Here is a 20,862-nt window from a genome sequence, read left to right on the forward strand (position 1 = left end):
CAATGCAGTGTAATGCAGTGTAATGCAGTGCGGTGCTGTGCAATGCGGTGCTGTGCGGTGCAATGCTGTGCAGTGCGATCCAATGCAGTGCAATGCTGTGCAATGCTGTGCTCTGCAGTACTGTGCAATGCTGTGCTGTGCAATGCAGTGCGGTGCAATGCAGTGCAGCTTGGTGCGATCCAATGCAGTGCAACCCAGTGCAGTGCAATGCGGTGCAATGCTGTGCTGTGCGGTGCTGTGCAATGCAGTGCAATGCAGTGTGGTGCGGTGCAGTGCAGTGTGGTGCAGCGCGGTGCGATCCAACACGGTGCAATGCAGTGCAATGCTGTGCTGTGCAATGCTGTGCAATGCAGTGAGGTGTGGTGCGGCGCAGCGCGGTGTGATCCAATGCAGTGCGATCCAATGCAGTGCAATCCAGTGCAGTGCAATGCTGTGCAATGCTGTGCTGTGCAACGCAGTGCGGTGCAATGCAGTGCAGCTCGGTGCGATCCAATGCAGTGCAATCCAATGCAGTGCAACGCGGTGCAATGCTGTGCAATGCTGTGCGGTGCTGTGCAATGCAGTGCAATGCAGTGTGGCGCGGTGCAGTGCAGTGTGGTGTAGCGCGGTGCGATCCAACACGGTGCAATGCAGTGCAATGCTGTGCAGTGCGGTGCAGTGCGGTGCAATGCAGTGCAGCTCGGTGCGATCCAATGCAGTGCAATCCAGTGCAGTGCAATGCGGTGCAATGCTGTGCTGTGCTGTGCAGTGCGGTGCGGTGCAGTGCGGTGCAGTGCAATGCAGTGCAGCTCGGTGTGATCCAATGCAGTGCAATCCAATGCAGTGCAATGCCGTGCAATGCTGTGCTGTGCAGTGTGGTGATGTGTGGTGCAATGCAGTGCGGTGCTGTGCAATGCTGTGCTGTGCAATGCAGTGCAATGCTGTGCTGTGCAGTGCTGTGCTGTGCTGTGCAATGCTGTGCTGTGCAGTGCGGTGCAATGCTGTGCAGTGCGGTGCGGTGCAGTGCAATGCAGTGCGGTGCAGTGTGGTGCGATCCAGTGCGGTGCAATGCTGTGCTGTGCAATGCAGTGCTGTGCTGTGCAATGCTGTGCTGTGCAGTGTGGTGATGTGTGGTGCAGTGCTGTGCAAAGCTGTGCTGTGCAATGCTGCGCGGTGCTGTGCAGTGCGGTGCGGTGCAATGCAGTGCGGTGCTGTGCAATGCAGTGCGGTGCTGTGCAATGCTGTGCAGTGCTGTGCAGTGCAATGCAGTGCGGTGCGGTGTGGTGCAACGCAGTGCTGTGCTGTGTAATGCAGTGCGGTGCAATGCAGTGCGGTGCTGTGCAATGCTGTGCAATGCAGTGCTGTGCAGTGCAATGCAGTGCGGTGCTGTGTGGTGCTGTGCAGTGCAATGCAGTGCGGTGCTGTGCAATGCTGTGCAGTGCTGTGCAGTGCGGTGCTGTGCAGTGCAATGCTGTGCAATGCAGTGCTGTGCTGTGCAATGCTTTGCAATGCAGTGCGGTGCTGTGAAATGCAGTGCTGTGCTGTGCAATGCAGTGGTGTGCTGTGCTGTGCTGTGCAATGCAGTGTGGTGCTGTGCAATGCAGTGCGGTGCTGTGTGGTGCTGTGCAGTGCAATGCAGTGCGGTGCTGTGCAATGCTGTGCAATGCAGTGCTGTGCAGTGCAATGCAGTGCGGTGCTGTGCAATGCTGTGCAATGCAGTGCTGTGCAGTGCCGTGCAGTGCCATGCAGTGCAGTGCAGTGCTGTGCAGTGCAGTGCTGTGCTGTGCAGTGATGTGCAGTGCTGTGCTGTGCAGTGCCGTGCCGTGCAGTGCGGCGCAGCGCGGCGCTGGCGGTGCCCACAGGTGCTGGGCCATTACCTGCGGCGGCAGCGCAGCCCGGCGCAGTTCGTGCGCGAGATCCGCTCCATCGCCAGCCGCCCTGCGCTCTTCTTCAACGTCAGCGACGAGCGCGCGCTGCGCGGCATCGTGGGCGCGCTGGGGGACCGCATCTTCAGCCTCGAGGGTCAGCGCGCAGACATGCGGGGCCGGGGCGCCGGCATGGCATCACCGCCCCATGGGGACATGGGACATAGGGACACGGCCATGTAGAGACGTGGACCCATAGCAACATGGGCCCAGAGGGACACGGCCATATAGGGACACGGCCATATAGGGACACGGCCATATAGAGACACAGCCATATAGAGACACGGCCCTATAGAGACACAGCCATATAGAGACACGGCCCCATAGCAACACGGCCCCATAGGGACACGGCCATATAGAGACACGGCCATATAGAGACACGGCCCCATAGGGACATGGACCCATAGCAACATGGACCCAGAGGGACACGGCCATATAGAGACACGGCCATATAGGGACACGGCCATATAGAGACACGGCCCCATAGGGACATGGACCCATAGCAACACGGCCCCATAGGGACACAGCCATATAGAGACAGGGCCCATAGGGACACAGACCCATACGGACACAGACCCATAGGGACACAGCCCCATAGGGACACGGCCATATAGAGACACAGCCTATAGGGACACGGCCATATAGAGACATGGCCCCATAGAGACACGGCCCCATAGCGACACAGACCCATAGGGACACAGCCATATAGAGATGCAGCCCCATAGGGACACGGCCCCATAGGGGCACAGCCCCATAGGGACATGGCCCATAAGGACACGGCCATATAGAGACACGGCCCCATAGCAACACGGACCCATAGGGACATGGCCATATAGAGACACAGCCCCATAGGGACACGGCCCTATAGGGACACGACCCATAGGGACACAGCCATATAGAGACATGGCCCCATAGAGACACGGCCCCATGGAGACAGCCCCATAGCAACACAGCCATATAGAGACACAGCCTATAGGGACATGGACCCATAGGGACACGGCCCCATAGGGACACAGCCCCATAGAGACATGGCCATCTAGAGACACGGCCCCATAGAGACACGGCCATATAGAGACGCAGCCCCATAGGGACACGACCCATAGGGACATGGCCCCACAGGGACACGGCCGTATAGAGACACGGCCCTATAGGGACACGGCCCCATAGGGACAGCGCCCCATAGGGACACAGCCCTATAGAGACACGGCCCATAGGGACAGCGCCCCATAGGGGCAGCCCTATAGAGATAGCGCCCCATAGAGCCCAGCCCATAGAACCCACCCCATAGAGATGCGGTCCCATAGAACCCACCCCATAGGGACTCAGCCCCATAGAACCCACCCCATAGAGACTCAGCCCCATAGAACCCACCCCGTAGAGATGTGGCCCCATAGAACCCACCCCATAGAGACTCCACCCCATAGAACCCACCCCATAGCGACTCAGCCCCATAGAACCCACCCCATAGAGATGTAGCCCCATAGAACCCACCCCGTAGAGACTCAGCCCGATAGAAACCACCCCATAGAGACTCAGCCCCATAGAACCCACCCCATAGAGACTCCACCCCATAGAACCCACCCCATAGCAACTCAGCACCATAGAACCCACCCCATAGAATCCACCCCATAGGGACTTAGCCCCATAGAACCCATCCCATAGAGATGTGGCCCCATAGAACCCACCCCATAGAGACTCCACCCCATAGAACCCACCCCATAGGGACTCAGCCCCATAGAACCCACCCCATAGAGATGCAGCCCCATAGAACCCACCCCATAGGGACTCAGCCCCATAGAACCCACCCCATAGAGACTCCACCCCATAGAACCCACCCCGTAGAGATGTGGCCCCATAGAACCCACCCCATAGAGACTCAGCCCCATAGAACCCACCCCATAGAGACTCAGCCCGATAGAAACCACCCCATAGAGACTCCACCCCATAGAACCCACCCCATAGCAACTCAGCCCCATAGAACCCACCCCATAGGGACTCAGCCCCAGAGAACCCACCCCATAGGGACTCCACCCCATAGAACCCACCCCATAGAGACTCAGCCCGATAGAAACCACCCCATAGAGACTCCACCCCATAGAACCCACGCCATAGCAACTCAGCCCCATAGAACCCACCCCATAGCAACTCAGCCCCATAGAACCCACCCCATAGAGACTCCACCCCATAGAACCCACCCCATAGAAATTCCACCCCATAGAACCCACCCCATAGCAACTCAGCCCCATAGAACCCACCCCATAGAGACTCCACCCCATAGAACCCACCCCATAGCAACCCACCCCATAGAATCCACCCCATAGGGACTTAGCCCCATAGAACCCATCCCATAGAGATGTGGCCCCATAGAACCCACGCCATAGAGACATGGCCGCATAGAACCCACCCCATAGCGACTCAGCCCCATAGAACCCACCCCATAGGGACTCAGCCCCATAGAACCCACCCCATAGCGACTCAGCCCCATAGAACCCACCCCATAGGGACTCAGCCCCATAGAATCCTCCCCATAGAGATGCATCCCCATAGAACCCACCCCATAGCAACTCAGCCCCATAGAACCCACCCCATAGAGCCTCAGCCCCATAGAACCCACCCCATAGAGACTCAGCCCCATAGAACTCACTCCGTAGAGACTCAGCCCCATAGAGCCCGCCCCATAGCGACTCAGCCCCATAGAACTCACCCCATAGCGACTCAGCCCCATAGAACCCACCCCATAGCGACTCGGCCCCATAGAACCCACCCCATAGAGCCTCAGCCCCATAGAACCCACCCCATAGCGACTCAGCCCCATAGAACCCATCCCATAGAGACTCAGCCCCATAGAACCCACCCCATAGAAATTCCACCCCATAGAACCCACCCCATAGCAACTCAGCCCCATAGAACCCACCCCATAGAGATGTGGCCCCATAGAACCCACCCCATAGAGACTCAGCCCCATAGAACCCACCCCATAGCGACTCAGCCCCATAGAACCCACCCCATAGAGACTCCACCCCATAGAACCCACCCCGTAGAGATGTGGCCCCATAGAACCCACCCCATAGAGACTCAGCCCCATAGAACCCACCCCATAGAGACTCAGCCCCATAGAACCCACCCCATAGAGATGTGGCCCCATAGAACACACCCCATAGAGACACGGCCCCATAGAACCCACCCCATATAGACACAGCCCCATAGAATCCACCCCATAGAGATGTGGCCCCATAGAACCCACCCCATAGAGACACGGCCCCATAGAACCCACCCCATAGAGACTCAGCCCCATAGAATCCACCCCATAGAGACTTGGCCCCATTGTACTCACCCCATAGAGACACGGCCCCATAGAACTCACCCCATAGAGACTCAGCCCCATAGAACCCACCCCATAGAGATGTGGCCCCATAGAACCCACCCCATAGAGACACGGCCCCATAGAACCCACCCCATAGAGACTCAGCCCCATAGAATCCACCCCATAGAGACTTGGCCCCATTGTACTCACCCCATAGAGACACGGCCCCATAGAACTCACCCCATAGAGACTCAGCCCCATAGAACCCATCCCATAGAGACTCAGCCCCATAGAACCCACCCCATAGGGACTCAGCCCCATAGAACCCACCCCATAGAGATGTGGCCCCATAGAACCCATCCCATAGAGACTCAGCCCCATAGAACCCACCCCATAGAGACTCAGCCCCATAGAACCCACCCCATAGAGACTCAGCCCCATAGAAACCACCCCATAGAGATGTGGCCCCATAGAACCCACCCCATAGCGACTCAGCCCCATAGAACCCACCCCATAGCGACTTGACCCCATAGAATCCACCCCATAGAGATGCAGCCCCATAGAACCCACCCCATAGCGACTCAGCCCCATAGAACCCACTCCATAGGGACTCAGCCCCATAGAACCCACCCCATAGAGACTCAGCCCCATAGAACCCACCCCATAGCAACTCAGCCCCTTAGAACCCACCCCATAGAGACTCAGCCCCATAGAACCCACCCCATAGAGACTCAGCCCCATAGAACCCACCCCATAGCAACTCAGCCCCTTAGAACCCACCCCATAGAGACTCCACCCCATAGAACCCACCCCGTAGAGATGTGGCCCCATAGAACCCACCCCATAGAGACTCAGCCCCATAGAACCCACCCCGTAGAGATGTGGCCCCATAGAACCCACCCCATAGAGACTCCACCCCATAGAACCCACCCCGTAGAGATGTGGCCCCATAGAACCCACCCCATAGGGACTCAGCCCCATAGAACCCACCCCATAGCAACTCAGCCCCATAGAACCCACCCCATAGAGACTCAGCCCGATAGAAACCACCCCATAGAGATGCAGCCCCATAGAACCCACCCCATAGAGCCACAGTCCCAAACTTCCCCCATAGGGACCCCAAAATTGACCCTATAGCGACGCAGCCCCAAAGCCGCCCCTGCAGTGAGAGGAACCCCAAACCCACCCCACAGCGACGCGACCCCAGAGCCACGTGTGGGGCGACCCCATAAGGCTGTGACCCTACAGGGACCCGCGGGGACAACGGCAGCGCCTTCGCCCTGGAGATGGCACAGAGCGGCTTCTCCGTGCACCCCCTGCAGGTGTGGGGTGCATTTGGGGTCGGGGTTTGGGGTCGGGATGGGGGGGGGTATGGGATGGGGATTTGGGGTGGGAGTATGGGATGGGGATTTGATGGGATGGGGATTTGGGGTTGAATATGGGATGGGGATTTGGGGTGGGAGTATGGGATGGGGATTTGGGGTTGAATCTGGAGTTAGGATTTGGGGTGGGAGTATGGGATGGGGATTTGATGGGATGGGGATTTGGGGTTGGAATATGGGATGGGGATTTGGGGTTGGAATATGGGATGGGGATTTGGGGTTGGAGTATGGGATGGGGATTTGGGGTTGGAGTATGGGATGGGGATTTGGGGTTGGAGTATGGGATGGGGATTTGGGGTTGAATATGGGATGGGGATTTGGGGTGGGAGTATGGGATGGGGATTTGGGGTTGGAGTATGGGGATTTGGGGTTGAATATGGGATGGGGATTTGGGGTGGGAGTATGGGATGGGGATTTGGGGTTGAATCTGGAGTTAGGATTTGGGGTGGGAGTATGGGATGGGGATTTGATGGGATGGGGATTTGGGGTTGGAATATGGGATGGGGATTTGGGGTTGGAGTATGGGATGGGGATTTGGGGCTGGAATATGGGATGGGGATTTGGGGTTGGAGTATGGGATGGGGATTTGATGGGATGGGGATTTGGGGTGGGAGTATGGGATGGGGATTTGGGGTTGGAGTATGGGGATTTGGGGTTGAATATGGGATGGGGATTTGGGGTGGGAGTATGGGATGGGGATTTGGGGTTGGAGTATGGGGATTTGGGGTTGGAATATGGGATGAGGATTCGGGGTCAGGATGGGGGTTGGAATATGGGATGGGGATTTGGGGTTGGAATATGGGGTACGGATTTGGGGTTGGAATATGGGATGGGGATTTGGGGTTGGAATATGGGATGGGGATTTGGGGTTGGAATATGGGATGGGGATTTGGGGTCGGGATTGGGTTCAGGTTTTCAGGTTGGGATGTGGGCTCATGTTATGGGGTCAGGATATGGGCTCAGGTTATGGGGTCAGGTTATAAGGCCAGGATGTGGGCTCATGTTATGGGGTCAGGATGTGGGTTCAGGTTATGGGCTCATGTTATGGGGTCAGGATGTGGGTTCAGGTTATGGGCTCATGTTATGGGGTCAGGATGTGGGCTCTGGTTATGGGGTCAGGATGTGGGCTCAGGTTATGGGCTCAGGTTATGGTGTCCAGATCTGGGCTCAGATTATGGGGTCTGGATCTGGACTCAGGTTATGGGGTCGTGTTATGGGCTCAGATTATGGGGTCTGGATCTGGGCTCAGGTTATGGGGTCGTGTTATGGGCTCATGTTATGGGCTCAGGTTATGGGGCTGGGATGTGGGGTCAGGTTATGGGGTCAGGTTATGGGGTCGGGTTATGGGCTCAGGTTATGGGGCTGGGATTTGGGCTCAGGTTATGGGCTCATGTTATGGGCTCAGGTTATGGGGTCGTGTTATGGGGTCGCGTTATGGGCTCAGGTTATGGGGCCAGGATGTGGGCTCAGGTTATGGGGTCAGGTTATGGGGTTGCGTTATAGGCTCAGGTTATGGGCTCAGGTTATGGGGTCGCGTTGTGGGCTCAGGTTATGGGGTCAGGCTGTGGGCTCAGGTTATGGGGCTGGGATGTTGGCTCAGGTTATGAGCTCAGGTTATGGGGTCGCGTTATGGGGTCGGGTTATGGGCTCAGGTTATGGGGCTGGGATGTGGGCTCAGGTTATGGGGTCCGGATCTGGGCTCAGGTTGTGGGTTCAGGTTATGGGGCTGGGATGTGGGCTCAGGTTATGGGGTCAGGTTATGGGGTCGGGTTATGGGCTCAGTTATGGGGTCAGGTTATGGGCTCAGGTTATGGGGTCGGGTTATGGGGTCAGGTTAAGAGCTCAGGTTAAGGGCTCAGTTATGGGCTCAGGTTATGGGGTCAGTTATGGGGTCACGTTATGGGCTCAGGTTATGGGGCCGGGTTCTGTGCTCAGTTATGGGGCCGGGTTCTGTGCTCAGGTTATGGGCTCAGTTATGGGGTCAGTTATGGGGCCAGGTTCTGCGCTCAGTTCTGGGCTCAGTTATGGGGCCGGGTTATGGGCTCAGTTATGGGGTCACGTTATGGGCTCAGTTCTGGGCTCAGTTATGGGGCCGGGATGTGGGTTCAGGTTATGGGGCCGGGTTCTGGGCTCAGTTATGGGGTTGGGTTATGGGCTCAGTTCTGTGCTCAGTTATGGGGTCGAGTTATTGGGTCAGGTTATGGGGTCGTGTTATGGGCTCAGTTATGGGGTCAGTTATGGGGCCAGGTTCTGCGCTCAGTTCTGGGCTCAGTTATGGGGCCGGGTTCTGGGCTCAGTTCTGGGCTCAGTTCTGGGGTCGGGATGTGGGTTCAGGTTATGGGGCCGGGTTCTGTGCTCAGGTTATGGGGTCGGGTTCTGGGCTCAGTTCTGGGCTCAGTTCTGGGTTCAGATTATGGGGCCGGGTTCTGTGCTCAGTTATGGGGCCGGGTTATGGGCTCAGTTATGGGGCCGGGTTCTGTGCTCAGTTCTGGGCTCAGTTATGGGGCCGGGATGTGGGTTCAGGTTATGGGGCTGGGTTCTGTGTTCAATTCTGGGGCCGGGTTATGGGCTCAGTTCTGGGCTCAGTTCTGGGTTCAGTTATGGGTTCAGTTATGGTGTCACATTATGGGCTCAGGTTATGGGCTCAGGTTATGGGGCTGGGTTCTGTGCTCAGGTTATGGGGTCAGGTTATGGGGTCAGGTTATGGGGCTGGGTTCTGTGCTCAGTTATGGGGTCAGGTTATGGGCTCAGGGTATGGGCTCAGGTTATGGGGTCGGGTTATGGGGTCAGCTAATGGGCTCAGGTTATGGGGTCATGTTATGGGCTCAGGTTATGGGCTCAGGTTATGGGCTCAGGTTTTGGGGTCCGGATCTGGGCTCAGGTTATGGGGTCAGGCTGTGGGCTCAGGTTATGGGGCTGGGATGTGGGCTCAGGTTATGGGCTCAGGTTATGGGCTCAGTTATGGGCTCAGTTATGGGGTCAGGTTCTGGGCTCAGTTCTGGGCTCAGTTATGGGGCCGGGTTCTGGGCTCAGTTATGGGGTTGGGTTATGGGCTCAGTTATGGGGTCAGGTTAAGAGCTCAGGTTAAGGGCTCAGGTTATGGGCTCAGGTTATGGGGTCAGTTATGGGGTCACGTTATGGGCTCAGGTTATGGGGCCGGGTTCTGTGCTCAGTTCTGGGCTCAGTTATGGGGCCGGGTTATGGACTCAGTTATGGGGTCACGTTATGGGCTCAGTTCTGGGCTCAGTTATGGGGTCGGGATGTGGGTTCAGGTTATGGGGCCGGGTTCTGTGCTCAGGTTATGGGGCCGGGTTCTGGGCTCAGTTATGGGGCCGGGTTCTGCGCTCAGTTATCAGGCTGGGTTCTGCGCTCAGTTATGGGGCCGGGTTATGGGCTCAGTTATGGGCTCAGGTTATGGGGTCGAGTTATTGGGTCAGGTTATGGGGTCGTGTTATGGGCTCAGTTATGGGGCCGGGTTCTGTGCTCAGTTATGGGCTCAGTTATGGGGTCGGGTTCTGGGCTCAGTTATGGGGCCGGGATGTGGGTTCAGGTTATGGGGCTGGGTTCTGTGCTCAGGTTATGGGGTCGGGTTATGGGCTCAGTTATGGGGCTGGGTTCTGGGCTCAGTTATGGGCTCAGTTATGGGGTCGGGATGTGGGTTCAGGTTATGGGGCCGGGTTCTGTGCTCAGGTTATGGGGCCGGGTTCTGGGCTCAGTTATGGGGTCAGGTTATGGGCTCAGTTATGGGGCCGGGTTCTGCGCTCAGTTATCGGGCTGGGTTCTGCGCTCAGTTATGGGGTCGGGTTATGGGCTCAGGTTATGGGGTCGGGTTATGGGGTCAGGTTATGGGCTCAGTTATGGGGTCAGTTATGGGGCCAGGTTCTGCGCTCAGTTCTGGGCTCAGTTATGGGGCCGGGTTATGGGCTCAGTTCTGGGCTCAGTTCTGGGGTCGAGTTATTGGGTCAGGTTATGGGGTCGTGTTATGGGCTCAGTTCTGGGGTCGGGATGTGGGTTCAGGTTATGGGGCCGGGTTCTGTGCTCAGGTTATGGGGTCGGGTTCTGTGCTCAGTTCTGGGCTCAGGTTCTGGGCTCAGTTCTGGGCTCAGGTTCTGGGCTCAGTTATGGGGCCGGGTTCTGTGCTCAGTTCTGGGCTCAGTTCTGGGCTCAGTTCTGGGGCTGGGATGTGGGTTCAGGTTATGGGGTCAGGTTATGGGCTCAGTTCTGGGCTCAGTTCTGGGCTCAGTTCTGGGGCTGGGATGTGGGTTCAGGTTATGGGGTCAGGTTATGGGCTCAGTTCTGGGCTCAGTTCTGGGCTCAGTTCTGGGGCTGGGATGTGGGTTCAGGTTCTGCGCTCAGTTCTGCGCTCAGTTCTGGGGCCGGGTTCTGGGCTCAGTTCTGTGCTCAGTTCTGTGCTCAGTTCTGGGCTCAGTTCTGTGCTCAGTTCTGGGCTCAGTTCTGTGCTCAGTTCTGGGCTCAGTTCTGTGCTCAGTTCTGGGCTCAGTTCTGGGCTCAGTTCTGGGCTCAGTTCTGGGCTCGGTTCTGGGCTCAGTTCTGGGCTCGGTTCTGGGCTCAGTTCTGTGCTCAGTTCTGCGCTCAGTTCTGGGCTCAGTTGTGGGCCGGGTTGTGCGCTCAGTTCTGTGCTCAGTTCTGGGCTCAGTTCTGTGCTCAGTTCTGGGCTCAGTTCTGGGCTCAGTTCTGGGCTCAGTTCTGTGCTCAGTTCTGGGCTCAGTTCTGTGCTCAGTTCTGGGCTCAGTTCTGGGCTCGGTTCTGGGCTCAGTTCTGTGCTCAGTTCTGGGCCGGGTTGTGCGCTCAGTTCTGCCCCCCGCAGGACGGGACGCTGTTCGGGGCCGTGGGCGCGTACGACTGGGACGGCGCGGTGCTGCAGGACGGCAGCCGGGGCCGCAGCGTCCCGTCGCGGGAGCGGCTGCGCGCGGAGTTCCGCACCGGGCCGGAGAAGCACGCGGCCTACCTGGGTACCGCGCCGGCGGCAGCACTGCGCCATGCGGGGCAGCGCGGGGCGCTATGGGGCGGGGATGCTCGGCGCTATGGGGCAGCACTGGGCGCTATGGGGCAGCACTGGGCACTGTGGGGCAGGGATGCTCGGCGCTATGGGGCAGCAGTGGGCGCTATGGGGCAGCACTAGTCGCTATGGGGCAGCTCTGGGCGCTATGGGGCAGGACGCTCGGCGCTATGGGGCAGCACTGGGCGCTATGGGGCAGCTCTGGGCGCTGTGGGGCAGCAGTGGGCGCTGTGGGGCAGCTCTGGGCGCTGTGGGGCAGGGATGCTCGGCGCTATGGGGCAGCACTGGGCGCTATGGGGCAGCTCTGGGCGCTATGGGGCAGGGATGCTCGGCGCTGTGGGGCAGCACTGGGCGCTGTGGGGCAGCTCTGGGCGCTGTGGGGCAGGGATGCTCGGCTCTATGGGGCAGCACTGGGCGCTATGGGGCAGCTCTGGGCGCTATGGGGCAGGGATGCTCGGCGCTATGGGGCAGCCCTGGGCGCTGTGGGGCAGCACTGGTCGCTATGGGGCAGGACGGTCGGCGCTATGGGGCAGCCCTGGGCGCTGTGGGGCAGCCGTGGGCGCTATGGGGCAGCACTGGTCACTATGGGGCAGGGATACTGGGCGCTATGGGGCAGGACGGTCGGCGCTATGGGGCAGCAGTGGGCGCTATGGGGCAGCACTAGTCGCTATGGGGCAGCTCTGGGCGCTATGGGGCAGCCCTGTGCGCTGTGGGGCAGGGATGCTCGGCACTGTGGGGCAGCACTGGGTGCTATGGGGCAGGGATGCTCGGCGCTATGGGGCAGCAGTGGGCGCTATGGGGCAGCACTGGGCGCTATGGGGCAGCTCTGGGCGCTGTGGGGCAGGGATGCTCGGCGCTATGGGGCAGCCCTGGGCGCTGTGGGGCAGCAGTGGGCGCTATGGGGCAGCACTGGGCGCTACGGGGCAGGGATGCTCGGCGCTATGGGGCAGCACTGGGCACTATGGGGCAGGACGCTCAGCGCTATGGGGCAGCACTGGTCGCTATGGGGCAGCAGTGGGCGCTATGGGGCAGCACTGGTTGCTATGGGGCAGCCCTGGGCGCTATGGGGCAGGGATGCTTGGCACTATGTGGTAGCACTGGTTGCTATGGGGCAGCACTGGTCGCTATGGGGCAGCTCTGGGCGCTATGGGGCAGCAGTGGGCGCTGTGGGGCAGCAGTGGTCGCTATGGGGCAGCACTGGGCGCTATGGGGCAGGGATCCTCGGCGCTATGGGGCAGCTCTGGGTGATATGGGGCAGCACTGGTTGCTATGGGGCAGGGATGCTCGGCACTGTGGGGCGGCACTGGGCGCTATGGGGCAGCCCTGGGTGCTGTGGGGCAGCCGTGGGCGCTATGGGGCAGCACTGGTCGCTATGGGGCAGCACTGGGCGCTATCGGGCAGCACTGGGCGCTGTGGGGCAGCGCTGGGCGCTATGGGGCAGGACGCTCGGGGCTATGGGGCAGCACTGGGCGTTATGGGGCAGGGATCCTCGGCGCTATGGGGCAGCACTGGGCGCTATGGGGCAGGGATGCTCGGCGCTATGGGGCAGCCCTGGGCGCTGTGGGACAGGGATACTGGGCACTATGGGGCAGCACTAGTCGCTATGGGGCAGCTCTGGGCGCTATGGGGCAGGACGCTCAGCGCTATGGGGCAGCACTGGTCGCTATGGGGCAGGGATGCTCGGCGCTATGGGGCAGCCCTGGGCGCTGTGGGGCAGCACTGGTCGCAATGGGGCAGGGATACTGGGCGCTATGGGGCAGGATGGTCAGCGCTATGGGGCAGCAGTGGGCGCTATGGGGCAGCACTAGTCGCTATGGGGCAGCTCTGGGCGCTATGGGGCAGCCCTGGGCGCTATGGAGCAGGGATGCTCGGCGCTATGGGGCAGCAGTGGGCGCTATGGGGCAGGGATGCTCGGCGCTGTGGGGCAGCAGTGGGCGCTATGGGGCAGCTCTGGGCGCTATGGGGCAGCACTGGGCGCTATGGGGCAGGGATGCTCGGCGCTGTGGGGCAGCACTGGTCGCTATGGGGCAGCTCTGGGCGCTATGGGGCAGCTCTGGGCGCTATGGGGCAGGGATGCTCGGCGCTATGGGGCAGGATGCTCGGCGCTATGGGGCAGGGATGCTCGGCGCTGTGGGGCAGCCCTGGGCGCGGTGGGGCAGCCGGAGCCGCCCGCAGGTTACGCGGTGTCGGCGCTGCTGTTCGCCGACGGGCGGCGGCTGCTGGTCGGCGGGGCGCCGCGGTTCCGCCATCGCGGGGCGGTGCTGCTCTTCACGCTGGGCGCCGGCGGGGCGCTGCGGGCCGAGCGGACGCTGAAGGGCGAGCAGGTGGGGAAGCGGGCGCTGCGGGAGGTGCGGGGTGGGGGGTTATGGGGGTATGGGGGCCGTATGGGGGTATGGGGGTATGGGGGCCGTATGGGGTCGGTATGGGGTCGGCATGGGGTTATGGGGTCGGTATGGGGTGGTTATGGGGTCGGTATGGGGTCAGCATGGGGTTATGGGGTCGGTATGGGGTTATGGGGTCGGTGTGGGGTGGTTATGGGGTTATGGGGGTATGGGGTCCGTATGGGGGTATGGGGTTATGGGGTCAGTATGGGGTGGTTATGGGGGTATGGGGTCGGTATGGGGTTATGGGGTCGGTATGGGGGGGTTATGGGGGTATGGGGTCGGTATGGGGGGGTTATGGGGGTATGGGGTGGTTATGGGGTCGATATGGGGTCGGCGTGGCGTTATGGGGTCGGCGTGGGGGTATGGGGTCGGTGTGGGGGTATGGGGTTATGGGGTCGGTATGGGGGGGTTATGGGGTCGGTGTGGGGTTATGGGGTTATGGGGTTATGGGGTCGGTATGGGGGTGTTTGGGGTTATGGGGTTATGGGGTTATGGGGTCAGTGTGGGGGTATGGGGGCATGGGGTTATGGGGTCGGTGTGGGGTTATGGGGTTATGGGGTCGGTATGGGGTCGGTATAGGTTGATTATGGGTTTATGGGGTCGGTATGGGGTGGTTATGGAGTTATGGGGTCGGTGTGGGGGTATGGCGTTGGTATGGGCTATGGGGTTATGGGGTCGGTATGTGGGTATGGGGTGGTTCTCTGGTTACGGGGTCAATATGGGGTTTGGGGTTATGGGGTTATGGGGTTATGGGGTCGGTGTGGGGTTATGGGGTTATGGGGTCGGTATGGGGGGGTTATGGGGGTATGGGGTTATGGGGTCGGTGTGGGGTTATGGGGTTATGGGGTCGGTATGGGGGGGTTATGGGGTATGGGGTGGTTATGGGGTCGGTATGGGGTCGGCATGGGGTTATGGGGTCGGTGTGCGGGGGTTATGGGGTCGGTATGGGGTGGTTATGGGGGGGTTATGGGGTCAGTATGGGGCTATGGGGTCGGTGTGGGGGTATGGAGTTATGGGGTTGGTGTGGGGTTATGGGGTCGGTGTGGGGTTATGGGGTTATGGGGTCGGTATGGGGGGGTTATGGGGTCGGTGTAGGGTTATGGGGTTGGTATGGGGGGGTTATGGGGTTATGGGGTTATGGGGTCGGTACGGGGTGGTTATGGGGGTATGGGGTCGGTGTGGGGTTATGGGGTCGGTGTGGGGTCGGTATGGGGTTATGGGGTCGGTGTGGGGGGTTATGGGGTTATGGGGTTATGGGGTTTGTGTGGGGTGGTTATGGGGTGGTTATCGGATTACAGGGTCGGTATGGGGTTATGGGGTTCTGGGGGGGTTCTGGGGTGGTTCTGGGGTTCTGGGGTGGTTATGGGGTTATGGGGTCGGTATGGGGTAGTTATGGGGGGTTATGGGGTCGGTGTGGGGGTATGGGGTTATGGGGTTATGGAGTCGGTATGGGGTGGTTATGCGGTTGATATGGGCTCACTATGGGGTTATGGGGTTGTTATTGGGTGGTTATGGGGTAATTATGGGGTGGTTATGGAGTTATAGGGTGGTTACGGGGGTATGGCATCTTATGGGGTTGTGATGAGGTTGTTATGCGGTTATGGGGCCACGGCGTTAGGGGTTGGGGTCGGCCTTGATGGGACTGGGGTGATGGGGTTATGCGGGGCGGGGCGGGCAGTCGGGGGGCGGTGCGGGGCGGTGGGTTGGGGGAAGGTGGGGCGGGGGGCGGTGCGGGGCGGTGCGGGGCGGTGGGTCCGGGGACGCTGCGGGGCGCTGCGGGGCGGTGAGTCGGGGGGCGGTGTGGGGCGATGCGGGGCGGTGGGTGCGGGGGCGCTGAGGGGCGATGAGTCGGGGGGCGATTGGGGTGCGGGGCGGTGCGGGGCGGTGGGTCGGGGGGCGGTGCGGGGCGTTGGGTCCGGGGCCGGTGGGGGGCGGGGCGCTGCGGGGCGGTGGGTTGGGGGACGGTGGGTCAGGGGGCGGTGCGGGGCGGTGCGGGATGGTGGGTCCGGGGGCGCTGGGGGGCGGTGAGTCGGGGGGCGGTGCGGTTGGGGGCGATGCGGGGCGGTGCGGGGCGGTGGGTTGGTGGACGGTGGGCCGGGGGCCGGTGCGGGGCGGTGGGTCTGGGGAGGCTGCGGGGCGGTGAATCGCGGGCCGATGCGGTGCGGGGCGTTGGGTCCGGGGCGGTGCGGGGCGGTGAGTCGGGGGGACGGTGGGTCGGGGAGCGATGCGGGGCGTTGGGTCCGGGGCCGGTGCGGGGCGATGCAGGGCGGTGGGGTGCGGGGGCGCTGGGGGGCCGTGAGTCGGGGGGCGATGCGGTGCGGGGCGGTGCGGGGCGGTGAGTCGGGGGGCGATGAGGTGCGGGGCGGTGCGGGGCGGTGGGTCCGGGGACGCTGGGGGGCGGTGAGTCGGGGGGACGGTGGGTCGGGGAGCGATGCGGGGCATTGGGTCCGGGTCCGTTGCGGGGCGATGCAGGGCGGTGGGTGCGGGGTCGCGGGGCGTTGGGTCTGGGGCGGAGCGGGGCGATGCAGGGCGGTGGGTGGGGGGGCGCTGGGGGGCGGTGAGTCGGGGGGCGATGCGGGGTGGTGCGGGGCGTTGGGTCCAGGGGCGGTGCGGGGCGGTGAGTCGGGGGGCGATGAGGTGTGGGGCGATGTGGGGCGCTGCGGGGTGGTGGGTCCGGGGGCGCTGGGGGGCGGTGAGTCGGGGGGCGGTGCGGGGCGGTGCGGGGTGGTGGGTTGGTGGACGGTGGGCCGGGGGCCGGTGCGGGGCGGTGGGTCCGAGGACGCTGGGGGGCTGTGAATTGCGGGCCGATGCGGTGCGGGGCGGTGGGTCCGGGGCGGTGCGGGGCGGTGAGTCGGGGGGACGGTGAGTCGGGGAGCGGTGCGGGGTGGTGGGTCCGGTGAGGGGCGATGCAGGGCTGTGGGTGCGGGGCGCTGGGGGGCCGTGAGTCGGGGGGCGGTGCGGGGCGGTGCGGGGCGTTGGGTCCGGGGCCGGTGCGGGGCGATGCAGGGCGGTGGGTCCGGGGGCGCGGGGTGTTGGGTCCGGTGAGGGGCGATGCAGGGCTGTGGGTGCGGGGCGCTGGGGGGCCGTGAGTCGGGGGGCGGTGCGGGACGGTGCGGGGCGGTGCGGGGCTGTCGGTTCTCAGCGCGGTGACGCGGCGGCGCGGCGCAGATCGGGTCGTACTTCGGCAGCGAGCTGTGCGTGCTGGACGTGGACGGCGACGGCAGCAGCGACGTCCTGCTGGTGGCTGCGCCCACCTTCCTGGGGGAGGGCGGCAGGGAGACCGGGAGGGTGTACGTGTACGGCGTGCGGCCGGTGAGTGGGCCGGGGGGGGCGCGGGGGGGGCCGCGGGGTTAGGGGGGGGTTGGGGATGCGGGGGGGTTGGGGGGACGCAGTGGGGTCGGGAGGCGGTGATGTCGGGGGTGCAGAGGGGTTGGGGGGCACGGGGAGGTTGTGGGGGGCACAGAAGGGTTGGGGGGCACGGGGGTTGGGGGGATGCGGTGACATGGGGGGCACAGGGGGGTTGGGGGGCACAGGGAGGCTGTGGGGGGCACGGGGGGCTGTAGGGGCACGGGGGCTGGGGGGGCACGGGGGGGTTGTGGGGGGTACGGGGGGCTGGGGGGTTGCGGTGACATGGGGGGCACAGGGGGTTGGGGGGCACGGGGAGGTTGTGGGGGGCACGGGGGGCTGGGGGGGCACGGGGGGGTTGGGGGGCAGAGGGAGGCTGTGGGGGGCACGGGGGATTGGGGGGATGCGGTGACTTGGGGGGGCAGGGGGGGGTTGGGGGGCACGGGGGGGTTGTGGGGGGCACGGGGGGGTTGGGGGGCAGAGGGAGGCTGTGGGGGGCACGGGGGGATGGGGGGATGCGGTGACATGGGGGGCACAGAGGAGTTGGGGGGCACGGGGGGATTGTGGGGGGTACGGGAGGTTGGGGGGCACAGGGAGGTTGTGGGGGTACGGGGGGGTTGGGGGGATGCGGTGACATGGGGGGCACAGAGGAGTTGGGGGGCACGGGGGGATTGTGGGGGGTACGGGAGGTTGGGGGGCACAGGGAGGTTGTGGGGGTACGGGGGGGTTGGGGGGATGCGGTGACATGGGGGGCACAGGGGGGTTGGGGGGCACGGGGAGGTTGTGGGGGGCACGGGGGGCTGGGGGGGCACGGGGGGGTTGGGGGGCAGAGGGAGGTTGTGGGGGGCACGGGGGGTTGGGGGATGCTGTGATTTGGGGGGCACGGGGGGGTTGGGGGGCACAGGGAGGTTGTGGGGGGCACAGGGCGTTGGGGGGGTCACGGGGGGTTGGGGGGATGCGGTGACATGGGGGGCACGAGGAGGTTGTGGGGGGCATGGGGGGCTTGGGGGATGCTGTGATATGGGGGGCACAGGGGGGTTGGGGGGCACAGAGAGGTTGTGGGGGGCATGAGGGGTTGGAGGGGCACGGGGGTGTTGGGGGTGCAGTAACATGGGGGGCACGGGGGTGTTGGGGGGGGCACAGGGGGTTGGGGGGATGCGGTGACATGGGGAACACAGGGGGGTTGGGGGGCACAGGGAGGTTGTGGGGGCATGGAGGGGTTCGGGGGGGCACGGGGGGGTTGGGGGGATGCAGTGACATGGGGGGCACGGGAGGGTTGGGGGGCACAGGGAGGCTGTGGGGGCACGGAGGGTTGGGGGGATGCGGTGACATGGGGGGCACAGGGGGGTTGGGGGGCGCATGGAGGATGTGGGGGGCACGGGGGGCTGCGGGGGCACAGAGGAGATGGGGGGCACAGGAAGGTTGTGGGGGGCACGGGGGGTTGGGGGGATGCGGTAACATGGGGGGCACGGGGGGGTTGGAGGGCACAGGGAGGCTGTGGGGGCACGGAGGGGTTCGGGGGGGCACGGGGGGGTAGGGGCGATGCGGTGACATGGGGGGCAGCGCTGTGGGTCGCAATGGGTCGCAGTGGGTTGCAGCGCAGTGGGTCTCAATGGGTCGCAATGGGTCGCAGCGCTGTGGGTCGCAGTGCTGTGGGTCTCAGTACTGTGGGTTGCAGTGGGTCGCAGTGGGTCACAGTGGGTCGCAGCGCTGTGGGTCGCAGTGGGTCGCAGCGCTGTGGGTCGCAGTGGGTTGCAGTGGGTCACAGTGGGTCGCAGTGCTGTGGGTCGCAGAGGGTCGCAGTGGGTTGCAGCGCTGTGGGTCACAGTGGGTCGCAGCGGGTCTCAGCGCAGTGGGTCTCAGCGCAGTGGGTCCCAGCGCAGTGGGTCTCAGCGGGTCGCAGTGGGTCACAGCGCAGTGGGTCTCAGTGGGTCGCAGTGGGTCGCAGCGCAGTGGGTCGCAGTGGGTCTCAGCGCAGTGGGTCACAGTGGGTCCCAGCGCAGTGGGTCGCAGTGGGTCTCAGTGGGTCGCAGTGGGTTGCAGCGCTGTGAGTCGCAGTGCTGTGGGTCGCAATGGGTCGCAGAGGGTTGCAGTGGGTTGCAGCGCTGTGGGTCGCAGTGGGTTGCAGTGGGTCGCAGCGCTGTGGGTCGCGGTGGGTCGCAGCGGGTCGCAGTGGGTCGCAATGGGTCGCAGCGCAGTGGGTCGCAGCACTGTGGGTCGCAGTGCTGTGGGTCGCAGTGGGTCGCAGGGCTGTGGGTTGCAGTGGGTCGCAGCGCTGTGGGTCGCAGTGGGTCGCAGGGCTGTGGGTTGCAGTGGGTCGCAGCACTGTGGGTCTCAATGGGTCGCAATGGGTCGCAGCGCTGTGGGTTGCAGTGGGTCACAGTGGGTCGCAGCGCTGTGGGTCGCAGTGGGTTGCAGTGCTGTGGGTCGCAGTGGGTCGCAGTGGGTCTCAGCGCTGTGGGTCGCAGTGGGTCGCAGCGCAGTGGGTTGCAGTGGGTCGCAGCGCAGTGGGTCGCAGTGGGTTGCAGCGCTGTGGGTCGCAGCACAGTGGGTCTCAGCGCTGTGGGTCGCAGTGCTGTGGGTCGCAATGGGTCACAGCGGGTCGCAGGGCTGTGGGTTGCAGTGGGTCACAGTGGGTCGCAGTGCTGTGGGTCTCAGTGGGTCTCAGTGCAGTGGGTTGCAGTGGGTCGCAGCGCAGTGGGTCTCAGTGGGTCGCAGAGCAGTGGGTCGCAGCGCTGTGGGTCTCAGTGGGTCGCAGCTCTGTGGGTCGCGGTGGGTCGCAGTGGGTCGCAGCGCAGTGGGTCTCAGCGCAGTGGGTCGCAGCGCAGTGGGTCGCAGTGCGTCGCAGCGCAGTGGGTTGCAGCGCTGTGGGTCGCAGTGGGTCGCAGTGGGTCTCAGCGCAGTGGGTCGCAGTGGGTCGCAGTGGGTCGCAGCGCAGTGGGTCGCAGCGCAGTGGGTCGCAGTGGGTCGCAGTGGGTCGCAGCGCAGTGGGTCGCAGCGCAGTGGGTCGCAGTGGGTCTCAGTGGGTCTCAGTGGGTCGCAGCGGGTCGCAGCGCAGTGGGTTGCAGCGCTGTGGCTCGCAGCAGGTCGCAGTGGGTTGCAGTGGGTCGCAGTGGGTCGCAGTGGGTCTCAGTGGGTCGCAGCGGGTCGCAGCGGGTCGCAGCGCAGTGGGTTGCAGCGCTGTGGGTCGCAGCAGGTCGCAGTGGGTCGCAGTGGGTCGCAGTGGGTCGCAGCGCAGTGGGTCTCAGCGCAGTGGGTTGCAGCACAGTGGGTCGCAGTGGGTCTCAGTGGGTCTCAGTGGGTCGCAGTGGGTCGCAGTGGGTCTCAGTGGGTCTCAGTGGGTCTCAGTGGGTCGCAGTGGGTCTCAGTGGGTCGCAGTGGGTCGCAGTGGGTCTCAGTGGGTCGCAGCGGGTCGCAGCGCAGTGGGTCTCAGTGGGTCGCAGTGGGTCGCAGTGGGTCGCAGCACAGCGGGTCACAGCTCTGTGGGTCGCAGTGGGTCGCAGTGGGTCGCAGTGGGTCGCAG

The 20,862-nt window shown here is 63.3% G+C and overlaps 1 protein-coding gene across 1 annotated transcript in view; it reads left to right on the top strand.

The window, feature by feature from the left end:
* The window catches only part of ITGA10 (integrin subunit alpha 10), a 72,410-nt gene that overhangs the window by 33,330 nt on the left and 18,218 nt on the right, over positions 1 to 20,862 (top strand). The window contains exons 9-13 of the mRNA XM_090127113.1: positions 1,842 to 2,001; positions 6,457 to 6,530; positions 11,419 to 11,563; positions 13,786 to 13,934; positions 17,163 to 17,306. Of these exons, the coding sequence (XP_089983239.1) occupies positions 1,842 to 2,001; positions 6,457 to 6,530; positions 11,419 to 11,563; positions 13,786 to 13,934; positions 17,163 to 17,306 (672 nt within the window). The remainder of the gene's footprint in view (positions 1 to 1,841; positions 2,002 to 6,456; positions 6,531 to 11,418; positions 11,564 to 13,785; positions 13,935 to 17,162; positions 17,307 to 20,862) is intronic.

This window comes from Phasianus colchicus, chromosome 30 (assembly GCF_987193195.1).
Source record: "Phasianus colchicus chromosome 30, bPhaCol1.hap1.1, whole genome shotgun sequence".
NCBI classification, from domain to species: domain Eukaryota; kingdom Metazoa; phylum Chordata; class Aves; order Galliformes; family Phasianidae; genus Phasianus; species Phasianus colchicus.